The 19,258-nt window shown below is 51.0% G+C and overlaps 1 protein-coding gene across 7 annotated transcripts in view; it reads left to right on the top strand.

The window, feature by feature from the left end:
• The window catches only part of MROH1 (maestro heat like repeat family member 1), a 405,085-nt gene that overhangs the window by 89,955 nt on the left and 295,872 nt on the right, over positions 1 to 19,258 (top strand). For 6 of the 7 annotated variants that reach the window (XR_014444044.1, XR_014444045.1, XM_083145076.1 and 3 more), the window contains exons 12-16: positions 250 to 323; positions 2,970 to 3,092; positions 11,732 to 11,833; positions 14,050 to 14,194; positions 14,284 to 14,324. Coding sequence is in view for 5 of the 7 variants with exons in the window: in XM_083145076.1 (XP_083001202.1) it covers positions 250 to 323; positions 2,970 to 3,092; positions 11,732 to 11,833; positions 14,050 to 14,194; positions 14,284 to 14,324 (485 nt within the window). In the remaining 2 variants the exon portion in view is untranslated. The remainder of the gene's footprint in view (positions 1 to 249; positions 324 to 2,969; positions 3,093 to 11,731; positions 11,834 to 14,049; positions 14,195 to 14,283; positions 14,325 to 19,258) is intronic. The other variant, XM_083145075.1, reaches the window with a different exon arrangement.

Raw genomic sequence — 19,258 nt, 5'->3', positions numbered from 1 at the left:
TTATACTCGGTGCTGTAGGTGTGTGATCCCCTGTTATACTCGGTGCTGTAGGTGTGTGATCCCCTGTTATACTCGGTGCTGTAGGTGTGTGATCCCCTGTTATACTCGGTGCTGTAGGTGTGTGATTTCCTGTTATTCTCGGTGCTGTAGGTGTGTGATCCCGTTATACTCGGTGCTGTAGGTGTGTCGCCTGCTGTAGATTCGCGCTCTGCGATTGGTCACTGACCGCAGGTTATTCCCTGATTTCAGTGTCTTTGATGGAGGTAAAGAAGCCGCTGATCCTGGCTGCAGTGAGACACCCGCTACAAGACAGCAGCAACAGGGTAAGTGCCCCCTGGTGGTTCCAGACTCTGCACATTGTCTGTCACTGGTACCTGTAACCGGTGTGTAATTCCACGCACAATAAAGGTGCCCATACACTAGTAATGGGCCCCATACATCAGCAATCACAATTTATGGATTTCCAGATACAGGGATTTTTTGGCCAGATAAATGGATTTTACAATCTATTTGACTTGCCCACACATTACAGATTTATTTCAGTGATCGGCAGATTTTTCCATCTAAAGATTGCATCTTCATATCTGGAAATTGCCCAGTCGATTGCTGTTCATAATGTAAATAGATGAAGAAGACTAATTGGGAACGCCCACACATATGAAAAAGATCTGCAGATAATACCAGATTATTAAACATGTTTAAAAACCTGATCAAGCAATCGATTGGCGATTTTGATTGGGATTGCCAAAAGGGGGCGCCCACACATCTAAAATTAATTGTGGGAATCATCTCCATATCTGAAAATTGTCACAATTAATTGCACATGGTTATGGATGAGTGACAGTTTGTCAGTTTTCCAGCATTTCCAAGCAAATGGTCAACTGTCATTTGCTCTCATCCATTACCATGTTTTTGTTCTAACCAGACAGATCTGCAGATAAATCTGCGTGTGTATGGCCACCTTAAGACTCTCCGCTAGCCTCCAAACTTTCAAGTGTTCCCTGAAAACTCACCTTTTCAGGCAAGCCGATCATATTTATATACCGCACACATAACCCTCTGAGGCACTTATGTATTATACAGCTTCCCTTCTGGACCTACAAGCTATGCTATTACTGGTGCCTGTCCTTATGTTTCCTTCCTATGTCCCTATAGATTGTAAGCTTGCAGCAGGGCCCTCCTACCTCCAAGTCTGTCTGTTGTTACCCAGTTTGTCTTATCACTGTCTACTATTGTAACGCGCAACGGAATCTGCTGCGCTATATAAGACGCTGTAACGGAATCTGCTGCGCTATATAACATAATGTAACGGAATCTGCTGCGCTATATAAGACACTGTAACGGAATCTGCTGCGCTATATAAGACACTGTAACGGAATCTGCTGCGCTATATAAGACACTGTAACGGAATCTGCTGCGCTATATAAGACACTGTAACGGAATCTGCTGCGCTATATAAGACACTGTAACGGAATCTGCTGCGCTATATAAGACTCTGTAACTGGATCTGCTGCGCTATATAAGACGCTGTAATGGAATCTGCTGCGCTATATAAGAAACTGTAACGGAATCTGCTGTGCTATATAAGACACTGTAACAGAATCTGCTGCGCTATATAAAACACTGTAACGGAATCTGCTGCGCTATAACAGACACTGTAACGGAATCTGCTGCGCTATATAAAACTCTGTAACTGGATCTGCTGCGCTATATAAGACGCTGTAACGGAATCTGCTGCGCTATATAAGACACTGTAACGGAATCTGCTGTGCTATATAAGACGCTGTAACGGAATCTGCTGTGCTATATAAGACGCTGTAACGGAATCTGCTGCGCTATATAAGACACTGTAACGGAATCTGCTGCGCTATATAAGACACTGTAACTGGATCTGCTGCGCTATATAAGACACTGTAATGGAATCTGCTGCGCTATATAAGACGCTGTAACGGAATCTGCTGCGCTATATAAGACACTGTAACTGGATCCGCTGCGCTATATAAGACGCTGTAACGGAATCCACTGCGCTATATAAGACGCTGTAACGGAATCTACTGCGCTATATAAGACGCTGTAACGGAATCTACTGCCATATATAAGACGCTGTAACGGAATCTACTGTGCTATATAAGACACTGTAACTGAATCTACTGCGCTATATAAGACGCTGTAACGGAATCTACTGTGCTATATAAGACACTGTAACGGAATCTGCTGCGCTATATAAGACGCTGTAACGGAATCTGCTGCGCTGTGCCTAATCTCCTGCGCCGCACCCCTGTGCCTGAGCTCCTGCGCCGCGCCCCTGTGCCTGAGCTCCTGCGCCGCGCCCCTGTGCCTGAGCTCCTGCGCCGGATCCCCTGTGCCTGAGCTCCTGCGCCAGATCCCCTGTGCCTGAGCTCCTGCGCCGGATCCCCTGTGCCTGAGCTCCTGCGCCGGATCCCCTGTGCCTGAGCTCCTGCGCCGGATCCCCTGTGCCTGAGCTCCTGCGCCGGATCCCCTGTGCCTGAGCTCCTGCGCCGCGCTCCTGTTTGAGCTCCTGTGCCTGAGCTCCTGCACCGCTCCCCTGTCTGAGCTCTTGCGCTGGATCCCCTGTGCCTGAGCTCCTGCACCGCTCCCCTGTCTGAGCTCCTGTGCCTGAGCTCCTGCACCGCCCCCCTGTGCCTGAGCTCCTGCGCCGCGCCCCTGTGTCTGAGCTCCTGTGCCTGAGCTGTGCCGCCCCCTGTGCCTGAGCTCCTGCGCTGCGCCCATGTGCCTGAGCTCCTGCGCTGCGCCCCTGTGCCTGAGCTCCTGCGCCTCGCCCCTGTGCCTGAGCCCCTGCCCCTGAACCCCTGCGCCGCACCCCTGTGCCTGAGCCAATGCGCCGCTCGCCTGAGCTCCACAGTCCCATTGAGTCAGGGATTCCAAATTCAGTGTATACCCAGTGCTGCTTGTAGCCCCAGCCGGCTGACCTGTGTTCTGTGCTGCAGGTGAGGAAGGCGATGGTGCAGTTGATCAGTGCCATGGCACACCACGGTTACCTGGAGCAGCCTGGAGGGGAGGTCATGTTGGAATACATCATCCGGCTGTGCTGCATCTCCGCTGACGCTACGGTAGGCGATCCTGTGTAACACCACAGTCTCACCACTTGTACATGTGATCTGTGTTATGGATGTGTGTGTGTGTGTGTGTATCTGTATATGTATGTATGTATGTATGTAAGTATGTGTGTGTGTGTGTATATATTATATATATATATATATATATATATATATATATATATATATATATATATATTCCTACAATACTGCCGGCACTCAAATTGTACTTGCAACTTGCAAATCGTATGTAGATAGCATCCAATATCCCTATGCAGGGAACATAAACGGCACTCGGAGACATCCAACGTATACAACAAACTTTTAGTGGCAAACAATGGGTGACGTTTCGGGAGACAAACCTCGTCCTCAGACCCTCCTACAGCACTGTGTGCCCAAACAAACAACATCTTTATACCTACCAGGCTGCCAGGTCCCCAGGCCTCGCAGCACCACCCCAGCCGCTCACTTCCGGTCACGGACACATCCGCATCCGCCCACCGATCACCGAACCCGGTAGGAGCGCACCAGCCTTGGGGACATGCGCACTACGATGTTGCTAGGGAACCTGACGGCCAGAATAGAAAAAATATTGTTTAATCCATGGCAGCGTCTGACTCCATAAGCAACATATCAGCCTAGCATAGAGGACATTCCTGCAACCACAAACCTGCAGCCGGCTCTCATAACCAAGCTGGACGTTGCCATGGGTAACTTGATGCAAGCCTAGATCAAACAGCCCCCAACAAAACAAAAAGGACATAACATTATTAACCCCTTGATTGGTATGCCCGGAATCGTACGCCGCCGGAGCTCCCCTGCCGCCAGCCGCCAATCACTATTTGTATCAGTGACGTAGGCGGCAGGCTTGGGAATGGTCAGTGCGGCTCCAGGGGATTTGGGAGAGTTCAGGCACCTGAGTCCTCCCGAGCCCCCGCGAAACATCCCCAAGCCTGCCGCCTATGTCATGACTGACAGGCGGCAGGGGAGCTAGCTCCGGCATACTAACGCTGGAGAAGAGATGGGGGGGGGGGGGGGGGGGGCGGCAGCTTCCCACTATCTGTGGTGGGTTTTGCTGGGGCAGGACAAACCTGCCCCAGTAGGTTTGTCCTGCCCCAGCAAAACCCATCACTCAAGGGGTCAATGTACATATAACCAGTGACACGAGAGCATCGATAATTGAGAAACCATGAATCTCACAGTTAGACAAACCAAGCATAATATACATGTACAATGACATACAGTAGCATCAATGTCATCAGACTAAACTGTTTCAGTTAAATTTCTCATTCAACCCGTTAGGGTGAATGGTCCCTAATCTAAATATCCATTTAGATTCCAAAAGCAATAATTGTTTCGCCCTATTTCCACCACGTAAAGACTCCGCAATGTATTCAATCATGAAATATTTGAGGGAACTAATGTGATGTTTCATTTTCAAATGCCGTGCCACCGGTTGATCTACCTCTCTGCCCGCAATAGACAGATTGATAGCAGACCGGTGGAGCCCCATTCGTTCTCGGAATGACCTTGTGGTCTGCCCAATGTAATACAAGTTACAAGGACACATGATCACATAAATAACATGTGTCATTTTACATGTTAACACCTGTCTAATGTCAAAAGACTGTCCGGTGTGTGGATGTTTAAACGAACGACAGGTAACAATGTGTTTACAGGTGGCACATGTTATACAACTGTAGCAACCAGGAGATTTGGATACTGTATTAGGAGTCCTAGGAATACCCGGTACTTATGTAGTATCTGGGCGTCCGATTTTGTGATTGTATGCCTTGCCTTAAGGCATACAATCAGATGCGATGCGATTTTGCATAGGATTCAATGTTAAGAAGGTCCTGTTCATTTCCCCACTATCCAAGTGGGCATAGAGTTGATTTTATATAGTGTGGCGAGCGCAGCGAGCCACCGAGCCCGAAGCGTGGCGAGCGAACGCATATTTCTTAAAAAGTATTCTGTGTCCCCTCGCGGGGCTCGCTACGCTCGCCACGCTTCGGGCTCGGTGGCTCGCTACGCTCGCCACAGGTTTATATCCGACTCCATGCCCACTTGGATAGTGGGGAAAGGAAAAGGACCCCTTTTTCCCATTGAATTCTATGTTAAAATGGACTCAGACCATTTTAACATTGAATCCTATGGAAAAATCTTGACCATCGCATCGCATACGATTTGGTCGCATGCGATGCGATGCGTTACGATCCGATTTCTAAATCGGACGCCCGGATACTACATAAGTACCGAATACCCATCCCGGTGATGTCCGTTTTTCATCAACCGATCCTTTAAGTTGGACCCTCTTTTAAAGGCTGCTAGTGGTCTAAGATTTTTCAACCCTGGTAGATCTGTGTCTGTTTTGATAATCGGCCACAGGGCTTTTGTGGCATGCCTGGTTACAGGACTGGCCGTGGAAAAATATACTAGTCCATGGTAAGATCATTGTCAAATCTCTAGTTTTGGGGACAAAGAGTTGGGACCTGGAAAGACCCATTACTTGTTGTTTCTGTTCTTGAAGGACATAAGGGTCATACCCTCACTGGAAGAATTTAACAATAAGACAATCTAAACGGTCCTCCACCATTTGCCTATCACTCATGATGCGGACTATCGGCATCATTTGTGATAGCGGGAGGCCCCGCTTCAAGGCTGGCGGATGGTGACTTGCCAGCATGAGGAAAGTTTTCCGGTCTACATCCTTGAAGTATAGACATCAGTTTAAATCATGCCAGCTTCAATGGTGACCAATACGTCCAGAGAATGAGTAGCGCTGGTACTCCAGGTGACAGTGTACCTAATCGTGGAATCAACTGAATTCTCAACACCCCTGCTCCACAAGAAAAAAATATTGTCAATATAGCGTGTGTACGCTAATAATTAAGGGCTCACATCGGGATGATGAAGGAGCATTGATTCCTCCTGTGCAAACATATATATATATATATTCGCAAACGAGGGGGCTACGGCAGACCCCAAAGCGCACCCCTGTAATTGCAAATAATATGCTCCATCGAATAAAAAAATATTCAGTTTCAATGTTAGATTGAGCAACCTGCAAAAAAGATCATGATCAAACAACAGGGGATCCAAAAATTGATTCATAAAAGCTTTGTAGATTTTTGATGAAATGATGACATTCGTCATTGCTGTTACCAATAGATCATTCAACTCCACTTGATACTGTTGCGTGGGGTTAGTGCTGAGTCTCAGGTAAACCTCTTTATCGGCCAATTGGCTATATAATTCCTGTCGGTAGTCCTTCAGGTCCTGGACCACAATAGCCCCGCCTTTGTCATCGTATTTACTGAGAGTACTCAAGGCCTTGGATTCGTCTACAGTAAGGTTCTTCCTCACGTGGCTGGAGCAGAGGAGAATTTATTGACAGAATCCTCCAGCAATCGTCCAAAGGTGCGAATCGAGGGATTATGGGATACTGGATCAAACTTGGATTTAGATCGAGACATTATGAATTTATCCAAAGGACTGCTGATGTCAGACTTGGGTTGGTGTTGATAATGTTTTTTCAAACGCAATTTGCGGAGAAACTTATGCTGATCCAATTTCCATGTGAAAGGATCATGGGAATTGGTGGGGACATAACTCAATCCTTTGTTTAAAACCTGAATTTCGGTTTGACTGAGGGTACAATGGGAAAGATTTATCACAACATTCTCCGATTGGACACCAGGCGTTGCGGATTTTGCCTTATTTCTGCGGTTTTGTCGCCCCTGGCGAGTGGCCGGCCTCTGGTCCCTCGACTGGGCTGCGATGTAGTTTGTCCTAAAGGGACATCTTGGGCACTGGAGGCCTCATCTGACTCTGATACCACAAAGTCACTGTCGCTTGTGGCCGCTATAGGGTCTTAGCGTGGCCGTTGTTTAGAGCCTCTAGATTGCCATGGGAGCCTTTTCCGATCATTACTCTCCTGCCGTTGATTACTGCCCGACAACCAAACGTATACCAGGTTTTCCTCATAGTCCTGATCGACCGTTCTCCTCTTATTGCTCTTTATAACTCTGACATTGCTGTTCAAGTTTCTCTAGCCAATGTGCATTAGAGGTTTTTCTATTTTTCTATTTTGGCCGTCAGGTTCCCTAGCAACATCGTAGTGCGCATGTCCCCAAGGCTGGTGCGCTCCTTCCGGGTTCCTGGTACGCAAACAGCATGTTGCCTAGCGACACCCTGTGCGTCTGAAGCCGGAAGTATTGTACTGTCCGGGTGATGACGCGCAAACAGGTGATCGCTGGGCAGATGCGGATGTGTCCGTGACAGGAAGTGAGCGGCTGTGCCTTTCGGAGGCGTGGGGTGGTGCTGCGAGGCCTGGGGACCTGGCAGTCTGGGAGGTATAAAGATGTTGTTTGCTTGGGCACACAGTGCTGTAGGAGGGTCTGAGGACGAGGTTTGTCTCCAGAAATGTCACCCATTTTTGCCACTAAAAGTTTGTTGTATACATTGGATGTCTCCGAGTGCCGTTTATGTTCCGTTTAACAGAGACAGGTCTCTGTTGGAGTAAGATCTCTTGCTGCACTGTCTGTCTTGAAGAAGGTCTGAAATGCGGACCGAAACGTTGACAACTATTTGAAGTTCAATATTTTCATGGTTTGAATAAACAAGATGTTTTAACTGCGAATTGGTGAGTGCCCTCCTTACAAAAATTATATATGATGGTCTAGTGCCTTGGAGTGAGCACTACCGGGATGAACTATTAAATGGAGTGCGGATTTCTATGCATATATATATATATATATATATGTATATATATATATATATGTGTGTATAGCAGCTTTGTAGAGGAAGAGAGAAACAGTTATACACCCTGAATTTGCCGCCACATGGCTCTTCTTAGCCATGGCTAATGGATTAACACCTTATCTGAAGGTTTATGATCTGGAACCAAGCTTTCAGCTCATATGGCCATAGTGGACAATATCCATGAAACTAACACCTACAGTACTTAGGGAAGGCTGCTCTGGACACTGGCACCTTTGCATCAAAAGTGTCGGCTTCTTCCTCTGGCTTTGCTTGCGGCAAAGGGGACAGTGACTCTAAAAAGGCTCTGAAAGCACTTCCCTTTCTGGGTACATTCCTCTTTGGCCCAGAGCTTGATAAGAGGGTGGCTGTGGCAGCCGCTTCCAAGACAGCCTTTCTGTCCTCTGCGGCTTCAAAACAAGGACCACCTTTCCTTCCTTTTGGCCCCCCCGGTAAGGTGAGAGGACAACCCTCACCTCGCTTCCAACCGACTGCGACATAGTCTCAAAACTTAAAGGCCATCAGTCCTGGACCAGTAGCTGTCAAGCCCCTAAGCAGATTGTCAAACCGCCTGCCTGACTGGGTGTGTCTCTAACCGGAACTCTCCATGGTGGGTGATCCTCCTGCTCTTTGCCGACATCTTGAGTCAAACCACGTCTGACTGATGGATTACCAAGATTGGGTTTTACGGTTACTTGCTGTAGACGTCGATGAGGCTACCACTCTTCATAGGGCCGTTTGGTCCCTCTTCACAGCAAGGGTCATAGTTTTCTTACAACAATGAGGCACCGGGTTCTATTCAAACTTCTTGATCGGACAGGAAGTTCTGACCTATTCGGAACCTTTGCATCCTAAACAAGTTCCTGCGTGTACCAAGGTCTGAATAGAGTCTTTTCGGACCATTCTTCAGGCCCTTAAAAGGGTGATATATGGCCTCCTTGGATGTGCAGGATGCATACCTGCATATTGCCATTTGGGAGGACCAGCAGAAATTCCTAGGGTTCTCTGTTTAGAGAGATCATTTGCGGTTCCGAGCATTGCCCTTCAACCTCTCCTTACTTAATTATGAAGTGATGATGGCTCACCTGCGGCTGCAGGGAATCCGCATCCTACATATCTGGACAATCTTCTCATTATGGCGGATACTCAGGCCAGCCTACAGGAACATGTCAGTCTGACTGTGAAATCTTGAAGGCGCAAGTCCAGTATGGTCCCGTCCCAGCGTATGATTCCCTTAGGTCCTCTGCAGGGTACCACGTAATATTGTGTTTACCTGCCTCGGGACAAGAAAAGGTCCATTCAAGACATCAGAGGTTCCTGTCAGGACGGACAGTCTCCATCCACTTTTGCATATGCCTCCTCGGGAAGCTGGTGTCTTGCTTCCAGATGGTGGCATACACGCAGTTTAGTTGGAATCATTCTCCAAATGCACTCTCCAGCGACACGCGTCTATCGCTCCTTTGGTTGCTTCTGTCATCCAATCTGGACAAAGGTAGACCCTTCTTGATCCTGGATTGGGTCATAGTCTCAGGGGTTGGCATGCTGTAGTCGAGAACCCTTAGTTTTAAGGGCGTTGGTCTTATCAGGAACAACGCCTTTCCAAAAATGTTTTGGAGCTGTTAACAGTCTGTTGGACTCTCTTCTTGGCGGGACCCTCTATTCGGTGTCGGCCGGTGAAGATCCAGTCCAACTACACCACGACGATGGCTTACATAAACCACCAGGGGGCACCCGCAGCAAAGTGGACATGCTCAAGGTGACTAACATTCTTTGGCGGGCAGAGAAACACCTACAGCTGTGTACGTACTAGGTCTGTTGATTTGGGAAGCCGACTTCCTCAGCCGTCAGGTCGTACACTCAGGAGAGTGGACTCTCCATCAAGAGGTGTTTCATCTCTTGATTCGTCGCTGGGGATGTCTCCAAACGATCTGTTTGCATCGCGCCACAACTCAAAGCTTCCGTGCTATGGGGCTCACACCAATAATATTGGGGCGTTTCTCATAGACGCCCTATTGGTCTCCTGGAACTTTTCAGTGGTGTACCTGTTACCCTGACACCTCTCCTTCGCAGGTTTCTGTGCAAACTGCGTGTGGAAGGGGTTTCTCAGTGCTCCCATCGGGCCCTTGGTATGCCGATCTACTCAGGCGGTCAGTCGCTCTGTCGTGGCCGCTTCCTCTGAGGCTGTACCTTCCCAATCAAGGTCTGTGTCTTCATCCCGATCTACTGCGACTAGCTTTGATGGCCTAGCTGTTGAACGGTCACTCCAAAAGACTCTGGGATTTTTGTACTCGGTCATACATACTATGGTTTTGGCGTGAAAACCTTCCACCCTGCGGATATACAAATCGTGTGTGACACACATATTTTAATTGGCCTTATACAGTTGGGTTTGGAGGCTGGCCTTTGTCTGGCCTCGCTAACAGTTCAGTTTTCAGCCCTCTATGTGTTCCACCAACTACCAATGACCCGTTCTTCCCCAGTTTTGCAAGAGGTCCTGTACCTGCAGCCCCTCTTTGTAACACCTGTTCGTTCTTGGGACTTGACGTTGCTTCTCATGGTGTTATCTAAGGCTCCGTTTGAGCCTTTTGATGACATTGCTCTATGTTGGCTGAAATTTTTTCTCTTCGCTATTGCTTCAGCACACTGCTTCTCTGATTTGGCAGAATTGTCCCCCAATGTTCCTTATTTGGTTCTTCATCCCGACCGCGCTGTACAGAGCTCTCGTCTAGAATACCTTCCTACAGTTGTCTCTGTGTTTCGTCAACCAGGAGATAGTGTTGCTTCTAGGGAAGGTGATGCTTTTGCCACTTTCGATGTTGTTCGGGCCTTGAGCACCTATGTGGAGCGCACAACACAGTTTCGTAAAACGGACTCTCTGTTTGTCCTTTACGGGGAACATCGGAGAGATTGGCCAGCTTCAAAGCAAGTGATTGCCCGCTGGATTAAGACCGCTGTACACCAGGCTTATCTGCTTTCTGGGAAGCCGGATCCCCTGTCCGCCTGATCCATTGGACCCTCATGGACGCCCCGTCGGGGAGCCTCTGCAGAGTGGCTGTGCTGCGCAGCTACGTGGTCCTCTGCTAATACTTTCATTAAATTCTACAATTGACACCTTCGCCTCTGCCGATGCGGCTTATGGGCATTGTGTCCTCTGTGCAGTTCGGGAGCGTTCCTGCCTGTAACGATCTGCTTTGGGATTTCCCAATGTTCCCAGTGTTACACCATTGGCTGACGGAATAAAACAGGATTTTTGTCTTACCTGTAAAATCTTTTTTTGTAGAGCCATGGTGGCACACTGGGCGCCCACCCTACGTTCCTCTCGGCTGAGAATTGAGATGTTTTTACTGCCATGGGCGATGATGGTCAGATCCTGTGTGTGGGTCCTTTCTTCTCCTTTCCTCTCTTGGCTTGTTAAGTAAATAACCGAGGCAGGCTGGGTAATGGGAGAAGGGGCCTCCCACTGCACTCAAGAAGTAAATTCCTTGGTGCCCGTCTGAGACCAGAGGATACCCCACTGTCCCCAGTGTTCCACCATGGTTTCAGAAATACGGAATTTACAGTAAAACAAAAATCCCGTTATAATGATGTAATAAATAGTGATTTAACCTGAGAACAGTAAGAATATGTGAAGGAAACACACATATAAATACAGCAGTGTTCTCTTTGTCCACACACAGAGCACTATCTGCAGATACAAAAGTGACCTGGAACCAAAACTTGAACACAAATAGCTACAGATCATTACACAAATGACTCCCAGATACCTGCAGTTCTCACACAATCTGGTGACAGAGCACTCGCACACAGAAAGCAGCCTGCCAGCAGTCACGCACACAATCACCCTGGCGTCCATTTTGTTGTTGCAATTTCATGTTTTAACAATGTCTCCACAGCAGCGCCGCCAGGAACCGGAAGAGGTGACAGAAGAGAACGTGCGCAGGATCAGTATTAACACTCTGTACCTTATTAGCACAACCGTAGACCGTATGCAGAATGTGAGTGTCCGGACTGTCCGAGTATACCCAGGGTAGCACCACTGACCATCGTTACAGAGGTGGCCTGTGCTGGGGGTGAGGAGTGGGCACAGTAGAGGTGTCCTGTGCTGGGAGTGAGGAGAGGGCACAGTAGAGGTGTCCTGTGCTGGGGGTGGGAGGTGAGGAGAGGTCACAGTAGAGGTGTCCTGTGCTGGGGGTGGGAGGTGAGGAGAGGTCACTGTAGAGGTGTCCTGTGCTGGGGGTGAGGAGAGGGCACTGTAGAGGTGTCCTGTGCTGGGGGTGAGGAGAGTGTAATGTAGAGGTGTCCTGTGCTGGCGGTGGGAGGTGAGGAGAGGGCACAGTAGAGGTGTCCTGTGCTGGGGGTGGGAGGTGAGGAGAGGTCACTGTAGAGGTGTCCTGTGCTGGGGGTGAGGAGAGGGCACTGTAGAGGTGTCCTGTGCTGGCGGTGGGAGGTGAGGAGAGGTCACTGTAGAGGTGTCCTGTGCTGGGGGTGAGGAGAGGGTAATGTAGAGGTGTCCTGTGCTGGCGGTGGGAGGTGAGGAGAGGGCACAGTAGAGGTGGCCTTTGCTGGCGGTGGGAGGTGAGGAGAGGGCAATGTAGAGGTGTCCTGTGTTGGGGGTGAGGAGAGGTCACTGTAGAAGTATCCTGTGCTGGGGTGGGGTGTGAGGAGAGGTCACTGTAGAGGTGTCCTGTGCTGGGGGTGAGGAGAGGTCACTGTAGAAGTATCCTGTGCTGGGGGTGCGGGGTGAGGAGAGGTCACTGTAGACGTGTCCTGTTTTGGGGGTGAGGAGAGGTCACTGTCGAAGTATCCTGTGCTGGGGGTGCGGGGTGAGGAGAGGTCACTGTAGACGTGTCCTGTGCTGGGGGTGGGAGGTGAGGAGAGGTCACTGTAGAGGTGTCCTGTGCTGGTGGGTGGGAGGTGAGGAGAGGTCACCGTAGACGTGTCCTGTGCTGGGGGTGGGAGGTGAGGAGAGGTCACTGTAGAGGTGTCCTGTGCTGGGGGGTGGGAGGTGAGGGCACTGTTGAGGTGTCCTGTGGGTGTGGGGTAAGGAGAGGGCAATGTAGAGGTGTCCTGTGCTGGGGGTGGGAGGTGAGGAGAGGTCACTGTAGAGGTGTCCTATGCTGGGGGTGGGAGGTGAGGAGAGGGCACTGTAGAGGTGTCCTGTGCTGGGGGGTGGGAGGTGAGGAGAGGGCACTGTTGAGGCGTCCTGTGGGTGTGGGGTAAGGAGAGGGCAATGTAGAGGTGTCCTGTGCTGGGGGTGGGAGGTGAGGAGAGGTCACTGTAGAGGTGTCCGGTGCTGGGGGTGGGAGGTGAGGAGAGGGCACTGTTGAGGTGTCCTGTGGGTGTGGGGTAAGGAGAGGGCAATGTAGAGGTGTCCTGTGCTGGGGGTGGGAGGTGAGGAGAGGTCACTGTAGAGGTGTCCTGTGCTGGGGGTGGGAGGTGAGGAGAGGGCACTGTAGAGGTGTCCTGTGCTGGGGGGTGGGAGGTGAGGAGAGGGCACTGTTGAGGCGTCCTGTGGGTGTGGGGTAAGGAGAGGGCAATGTAGAAGTGTCCTGTGCTGGGGGTGGGAGGTGAGGAGAGGTCACTGTAGAGGTGTCCTGTGCTGGGGGTGGGAGGTGAGGAGAGGTCACTGTAGAGGTGTCCTGTGCTGGGGGTGGGAGGTGAGGAGAGGGCACTGTTGAGGTGTCCTGTGGGTGTGGGGTAAGGAGAGAGCAATGTAGAGGTGTCTTGTTCTGAGGGTGGGAGGTGAGGAGATGTAACTGTAGAGGTGTCCTGTGCTGGGGGTGGGAGGTGAGGAGAGGTCACTGTAGAGGTGTCCTGTGCTGGGGGGGGGGGGGGGGGAAGTGAGGAGAGGGCTATGTAGAGAGGTCCTGTGCTGGGGGTGCGGGGTGAGGAGAGGTCACTGTAGACGTGTCCTGTGCTGGGGGTGGGAGGTGAGGAGAGGGCTATGTAGAGGGGTCCTGTGCTGGGGGTGAGGAGAGGGCACTGTAGAAATATCCTGTGCTGGGGTGGGGTGTGAGGAGAGGTCACTGTAGAGGGGTCCTGTGTTGGGGGTGAGGAGAGGTTACTGTAGAGGTGTCCTGTGCTGCGGGGGGGTGGGAGGTGAGGAGAGGGCTATGTAGAGGGGTCCTGTGTTGGGGGGGAGGAGAGGTTACTGTAGAGGTGTCCTGTGCTAGGGTGGCGAAGATTTCCTTTACTGGTTTCTATTTTGCAGAACTTGTGGCCGTACCTCCTGGAATTTGTAGTCCCCATACAGTTCAGTAATGCTTTGACCCCTCTTTGTAAAAGTCTGGTTCACCTGGCTCAGAAGAAGCAAGATGAAGATGTGGACAAGTTCCTCATAAACTATAATGTGAATGGTAGGCACCTCTCGTAGCGTCTCAGCTTTTCTCAGCTTTTGTCTTCCCTAATTGATTTAGTCTTTCCCTCTCCCGCTTTGTCTTCACAGCGAATCTGCCGACTCCTTTCGCCCTGTTTGCGCGGCTCCTGGTAAGCACCAAGTTGCACTTCATGGATGATTTATGGTGTCCTCCAGCTCTGTCAGGGTTTTCCTGATGCTCTCCAGAAGAGTGTGGAGATCTCTTGCTGCTTTCTCTCTAGAGATGCTTCCATACATTACTACAGAGGAAGCGGGGGCCCTTTCCGCCTCTTAGATTTTAGTATGGTCAACGCATTTTTATTATTGTGTATTTATATGGCGCAACAAGGGTTCCGCAGCGCCTGACAATACATAGGTGAGCAAAAATACAAGAAAACAGTGATTGACAGTACAAATACTAATTAGGACAGGCACATGGTAAATAAAAATTAGTTGCAGCAGCGGACACTGATGCTAATGTACCAGTCGCAAAGATATACACTATTCTTAGAGAAGCACATGAGGAGAGAGGGCCCTGCTCCTGAGAGCTTACAATTTAAAGGGAAGGGGCAGACAGGCTGGGGTGATTATAATTACTCATGAGAATTGGTTAGATATAATGAAGACGTGGGTCGGGGCCATTTGAAGTTTTGTAGGGAGGTGGCAAGTCTGATAGGGAGAGGTAGAGAATTCCAGAGATATGGTGCACAACGGCCAAAGTCCTGGAGGCGGGAATGGGAGGAAGTAACCAGTTGCAGCAGAGGCGATGTGCATTTGCGGAGAGGAGAGGGCAGTGGGAGTATGAAGAGAGACCAGGTCAGATATGTAGGTGGGAGAAGAATTGGGTGATGGCTTTGTATGTGAGTGTAGGGAGCTTGAATTGTATTCTGGACATACAGTAGTACGTTTGAAGAGGAAGATGAGCCGGGCAGCAGCATTGAGGATAGATTGGAGAGGACCGAGGTGTTTTACAGGGAGGCCAGAAAGTAGGAGATAACAGTAGTCCAATCTGGATATAACTAGTGAGTGGATGAGGGTCTTTGTAGCACCCTGGGAGAGATAGGGTCTGATCCTGGAAATATCTCTGAGGTAGGAACGACAGGACTGTGAGAGATGCTGAATGTGTGGTTTACAGGACAGAGAGGAATCAATAGTAACTCAGAGGCAGCGTACTTGGTGACTAGAGGAGATCGTAGTTCCATCAATAGAAAGTGACATTGTGGAAGGTGAGGTAATGTGGGAGGGCAGAAGATGATCATCTCAGTCTTAGACATGATTAGCTTAAGAAAGCGCTGGGACATCCAAGAAGAGATAATGGAGAGACCGTTAGAGGAGGGGAGAGTGAGGTCAGGGAAGGAGAGGTAGATTCGAATATCATCAGCATAGAGGTGACATTGGAAGTGGAATGAGCTCACCTAGCGATGACGTATAGAGAGAGAGAAAAGAGGACCAAGAACAGAGCCTTGGGGGCACCTACTGACGGTGGAAGTGCGGGGGAGGTGGAGTCATGACAAGAGACAGAGCAGGAGTGATCAGAGAGGTAGGAGGACAGCCAGGAGAGCGCAGTATCATGCAGACTAAGGGAGTGAAGGATTTGGAGGAGGATGGGGGGGCGGAGGGGTCAGCAGTGTGAAAAGCAGCAGGAAGGTCGAGAAGAATATGTAGAGAGTAGAGGCATTTAGATTTGGCAGCATGAAGTTCATTGCAGACTTTAGTTAGGGCAGTTTCAGTGTAGTGGATGGAAGACTGCAATGGATCAAGCGGGGAGTGGGAGGAAAGAAAGGCAGTAAGGCAGTTGTAGACAATACGCTCAAGGAGTTTGGAGGCAAAAGGGAGGAGAGGAATGGGTCTGGGATTAGAGAGAGGATTAGGATCAAGGGTAGGTTTTTTGAGCATAGGAGAGACAAGAACATGCTTAAAGGCAGAGGGTACAATACCTGATGAGAGGGATAGATTGAAGAGGTGGGCAATATGGGAACAGACAGAGGGAAAAAGGAAGGGGAGGAGGTGTGAGGGGATAGGGTCAGATGGGGAGGAACAGATGAGGTCCATGACTTCCTCACCAGATACATGGAAGAAGGATGTCAGGGAAAGGAATTGTGAGGGATTGTGAGGGAAAGGAAGTTACTGGTTGCTGAAGGTCTGGTCTGGTCTAGAGTGATGTGCCCAGGTCTGAGGTCAGATCCCCGGGAAGGAGAGTGAGGTAGAGGTACCGCTTCCCAGTCCTCACCTAGAGTGATGTGCCCAGGTCTGAGATCAGATGCCCGGGGAGGAGAGTGAGGTACAGGTATCGCTTCCCAGTCCTCACCTAGAGTGATGTGCCCAGGTCTGAGGTCAGATCCCCGGGAAGGAGAGTGAGGTAGAGGTACCACTTCCCAGTTCTCACCTAGAGTGATGTGACCAGGTCTGAGATCAGATCCCCGGGGAGAAGAGTGAGGTAGAGGTACTACTTCCCAGTCCTCACCTAGAGTGATGTGCCCAGGTCTGAGATCAGATGCCCGGGGAGGAGAGTGAGGTACAGGTATCGCTTCCCAGTCCTCACCTAGAGTGATGTGCCCAGGTCTGAGGTCAGATCCCCGGGAAGGAGAGTGAGGTAGAGGTACCGCTTCCCAGTCCTCACCTAGAGTGATGTGCCCAGGTCTGAGGTCAGATCCCTGGGGAGGAGAGTGAGGTAGAGGTACCACTTCCCAGTCCTCACCTAGAGTGATGTGACCAGGTCTCAGGTAAGATCCCGGGGAGGAGAGTGACGTAGAGGTACCACTTCCCAGTCCTCACCTAGAGTGATGTGCCCAGGTCTGAGGTCAGATCCCCGGGGAGGAGAGTGAGGTAGAGGTACCGCTTCCCAGTCCTCACCTAGAGTGATGTGCCCAGGTCTGAGGTCAGATCCCCGGGGAGGAGAGTGAGGTAGAGGTACCACTTCCCAGTCCTCACCTAGAGTGATGTGCCCAGGTCTGAGATCAGATCCCCGGGGAGAAGAGTGAGGTAGAGGTACCACTTCCCAGTCCTCACCTACAGTGATGTGCCCAGGTCTGAGATCAGATCCCCGGGGAGGAGAGTGAGGTACAGGTATCGCTTCCCAGTCCTCACCTAGAGTGATGTGCCCAGGTCTGAGGTCAGATCCCCGGTGGGAGAAGAGTGAGGTAGAGGTACCACTTCCCAGTTCTCACCTAGAGTGATGTGACCAGGTCTGAGATCAGATCCCCGGGGAGAAGAGTGAGGTAGAGGTACCACTTCCCAGTTCTCACCTAGAGTGATGTGACCAGGTCTGAGATCAGATCCCTGGGGAGAAGAGTGAGGTAGAGGTACTACTTCCCAGTCCTCACCTAGAGTGATGTGCCCAGGTCTGAGATCAGATCCCCGGGGAGGAGAGTGAGGTACAGGTATCGCTTCCCAGTCCTCACCTAGAGTGATGTGCCCAGGTCTGAGGTCAGATCCCCAGGGAGGAGAGTGAGGTAGAGGTACCACTTCCCAGATCTCACCTAGAGTGATGTGACCAGGTCTGAGATCAGATCCCCGGGGAGAAGAGTGAGGTAGAGGTACCACTTCCCAGTTCTCACCTAGAGTGATGTGACCAGGTCTGAGATCAGATCCCCGGGGAGAAGAGTGAGGTAGAGGTACTACTTCCCAGTCCTCACCTAGAGTGATGTGCCCAGGTCTGAGATCAGATCCCCGGGGAGGAGAGTGAGGTACAGGTATCGCTTCCCAGTCCTCACCTAGAGTGATGTGCCCAGGTCTGAGGTCAGATCCCCGGGGAGGAGAGTGAGGTAGAGGTACCACTTCCCAGTCCTCTCCTAGAGTAATGTGCCCAGGTCTGAGGGCAGATCCCCGGGGAGGAGAGTGAGGTAGAGGTACCACTTCCCAGTCCTCTCCTAGAGTAATGTGCCCAGGTCTGAGGGCAGATCCCAGGGGAGGAGAGTGAGGTAGAGGTACCACTTCCCAGTCCTCTCCTAGAGTGATGTGACCAGGTCTGAGGTCAGATCCCCGGGGAGGAGAGTGAGGTACAGGTATCGCTTCCCAGTCCTCACCTAGAGTGATGTGCCCAGGTCTGAGGGCAGATCCCCGGGGAGGAGAGTAAGGTAGAGGTACCACTTCCCAGTCCTCTCCTAGAGTGATGTGCCCAGGTCTGAGGTCAGATCCCCGGGGAGGAGAGTGAGGTAGAGGTACCACTTCCCAGTCCTCACCTAGAGTAATGTGCCCAGGTCTGAGGGCAGATCCCCGGGGAGGAGAGTGAGGTAGAGGTACCACTTCCCAGTCCTCACCTAGAGTGATGTGCCCAGGTCTGAGGTCAGATCCCCGGGGAGGAGAGTGAGGTAGAGGTACCACTTCCCAGTCCTCACCTAGAGTGATGTGCCCAGGTCTGAGGGCAGATCCCCGGGGAGGAGAGTGAGGTAGAGGTACCACTTCCCAGTCCTCTCCTAGAGTGATGTGCCCAGGTCTGAGGTCAGATCCCCGGGGAGGAGAGTGAGGTACAGGTATCGCTTCCCAGTCCTCACCTAGAGTGATGTGCCCAGGTCTGAGGGCAGATCCCCGGGGAGGAGAGTGAGGTAGAGGTACCACTTCCCAGTCCTCTCCTAGAGTAATGTGCCCAGGTCTGAGGTCAGATCCCCGGGGAGGAGAGTGAGGTAGAGGTACCGCTTCCCAGTCCTCACCTAGAGTGATGTGCCCAGGTCTGAGGGCAGATCCCCGGGGAGGAGAGTGAGGTAGAGGTACCACTTCCCAGTCCTCTCCTAGAGTGATGTGCCCAGGTCTGAGGTCAGATCCCCGGGGAGGAGAGTGAGGTACAGGTATCGCTTCCCAGTCCTCACCTAGAGTGATGTGCCCAGGTCTGAGGGCAGATCCCCGGGGAGGAGAGTGAGGTAGAGGTACCACTTCCCAGTCCTCTCCTAGAGTAATGTGCCCAGGTCTGAGGTCAGATCCCCGGGGAGGAGAGTGAGGTAGAGGTATCGCTTCCCAGTCCTCTCCTAGAGTGATGTGCCCAGGTCTGAGGTCAGATCCTGGGGAGGAGAGTGAGGTAGAGGTACCACTTCCCAGTCCTCACCTAGAGTGATGTGCCCAGGTCTGAGGT

This window comes from Crinia signifera, chromosome 5, assembly GCF_055691185.1.
Source record: "Crinia signifera chromosome 5, ASM5569118v1, whole genome shotgun sequence".
NCBI classification, from domain to species: Eukaryota; Metazoa; Chordata; class Amphibia; order Anura; family Myobatrachidae; genus Crinia; species Crinia signifera.
Note: the sequence above shows the minus strand (reverse complement) of the source record. Positions and strands in the feature narration are given on the sequence as shown.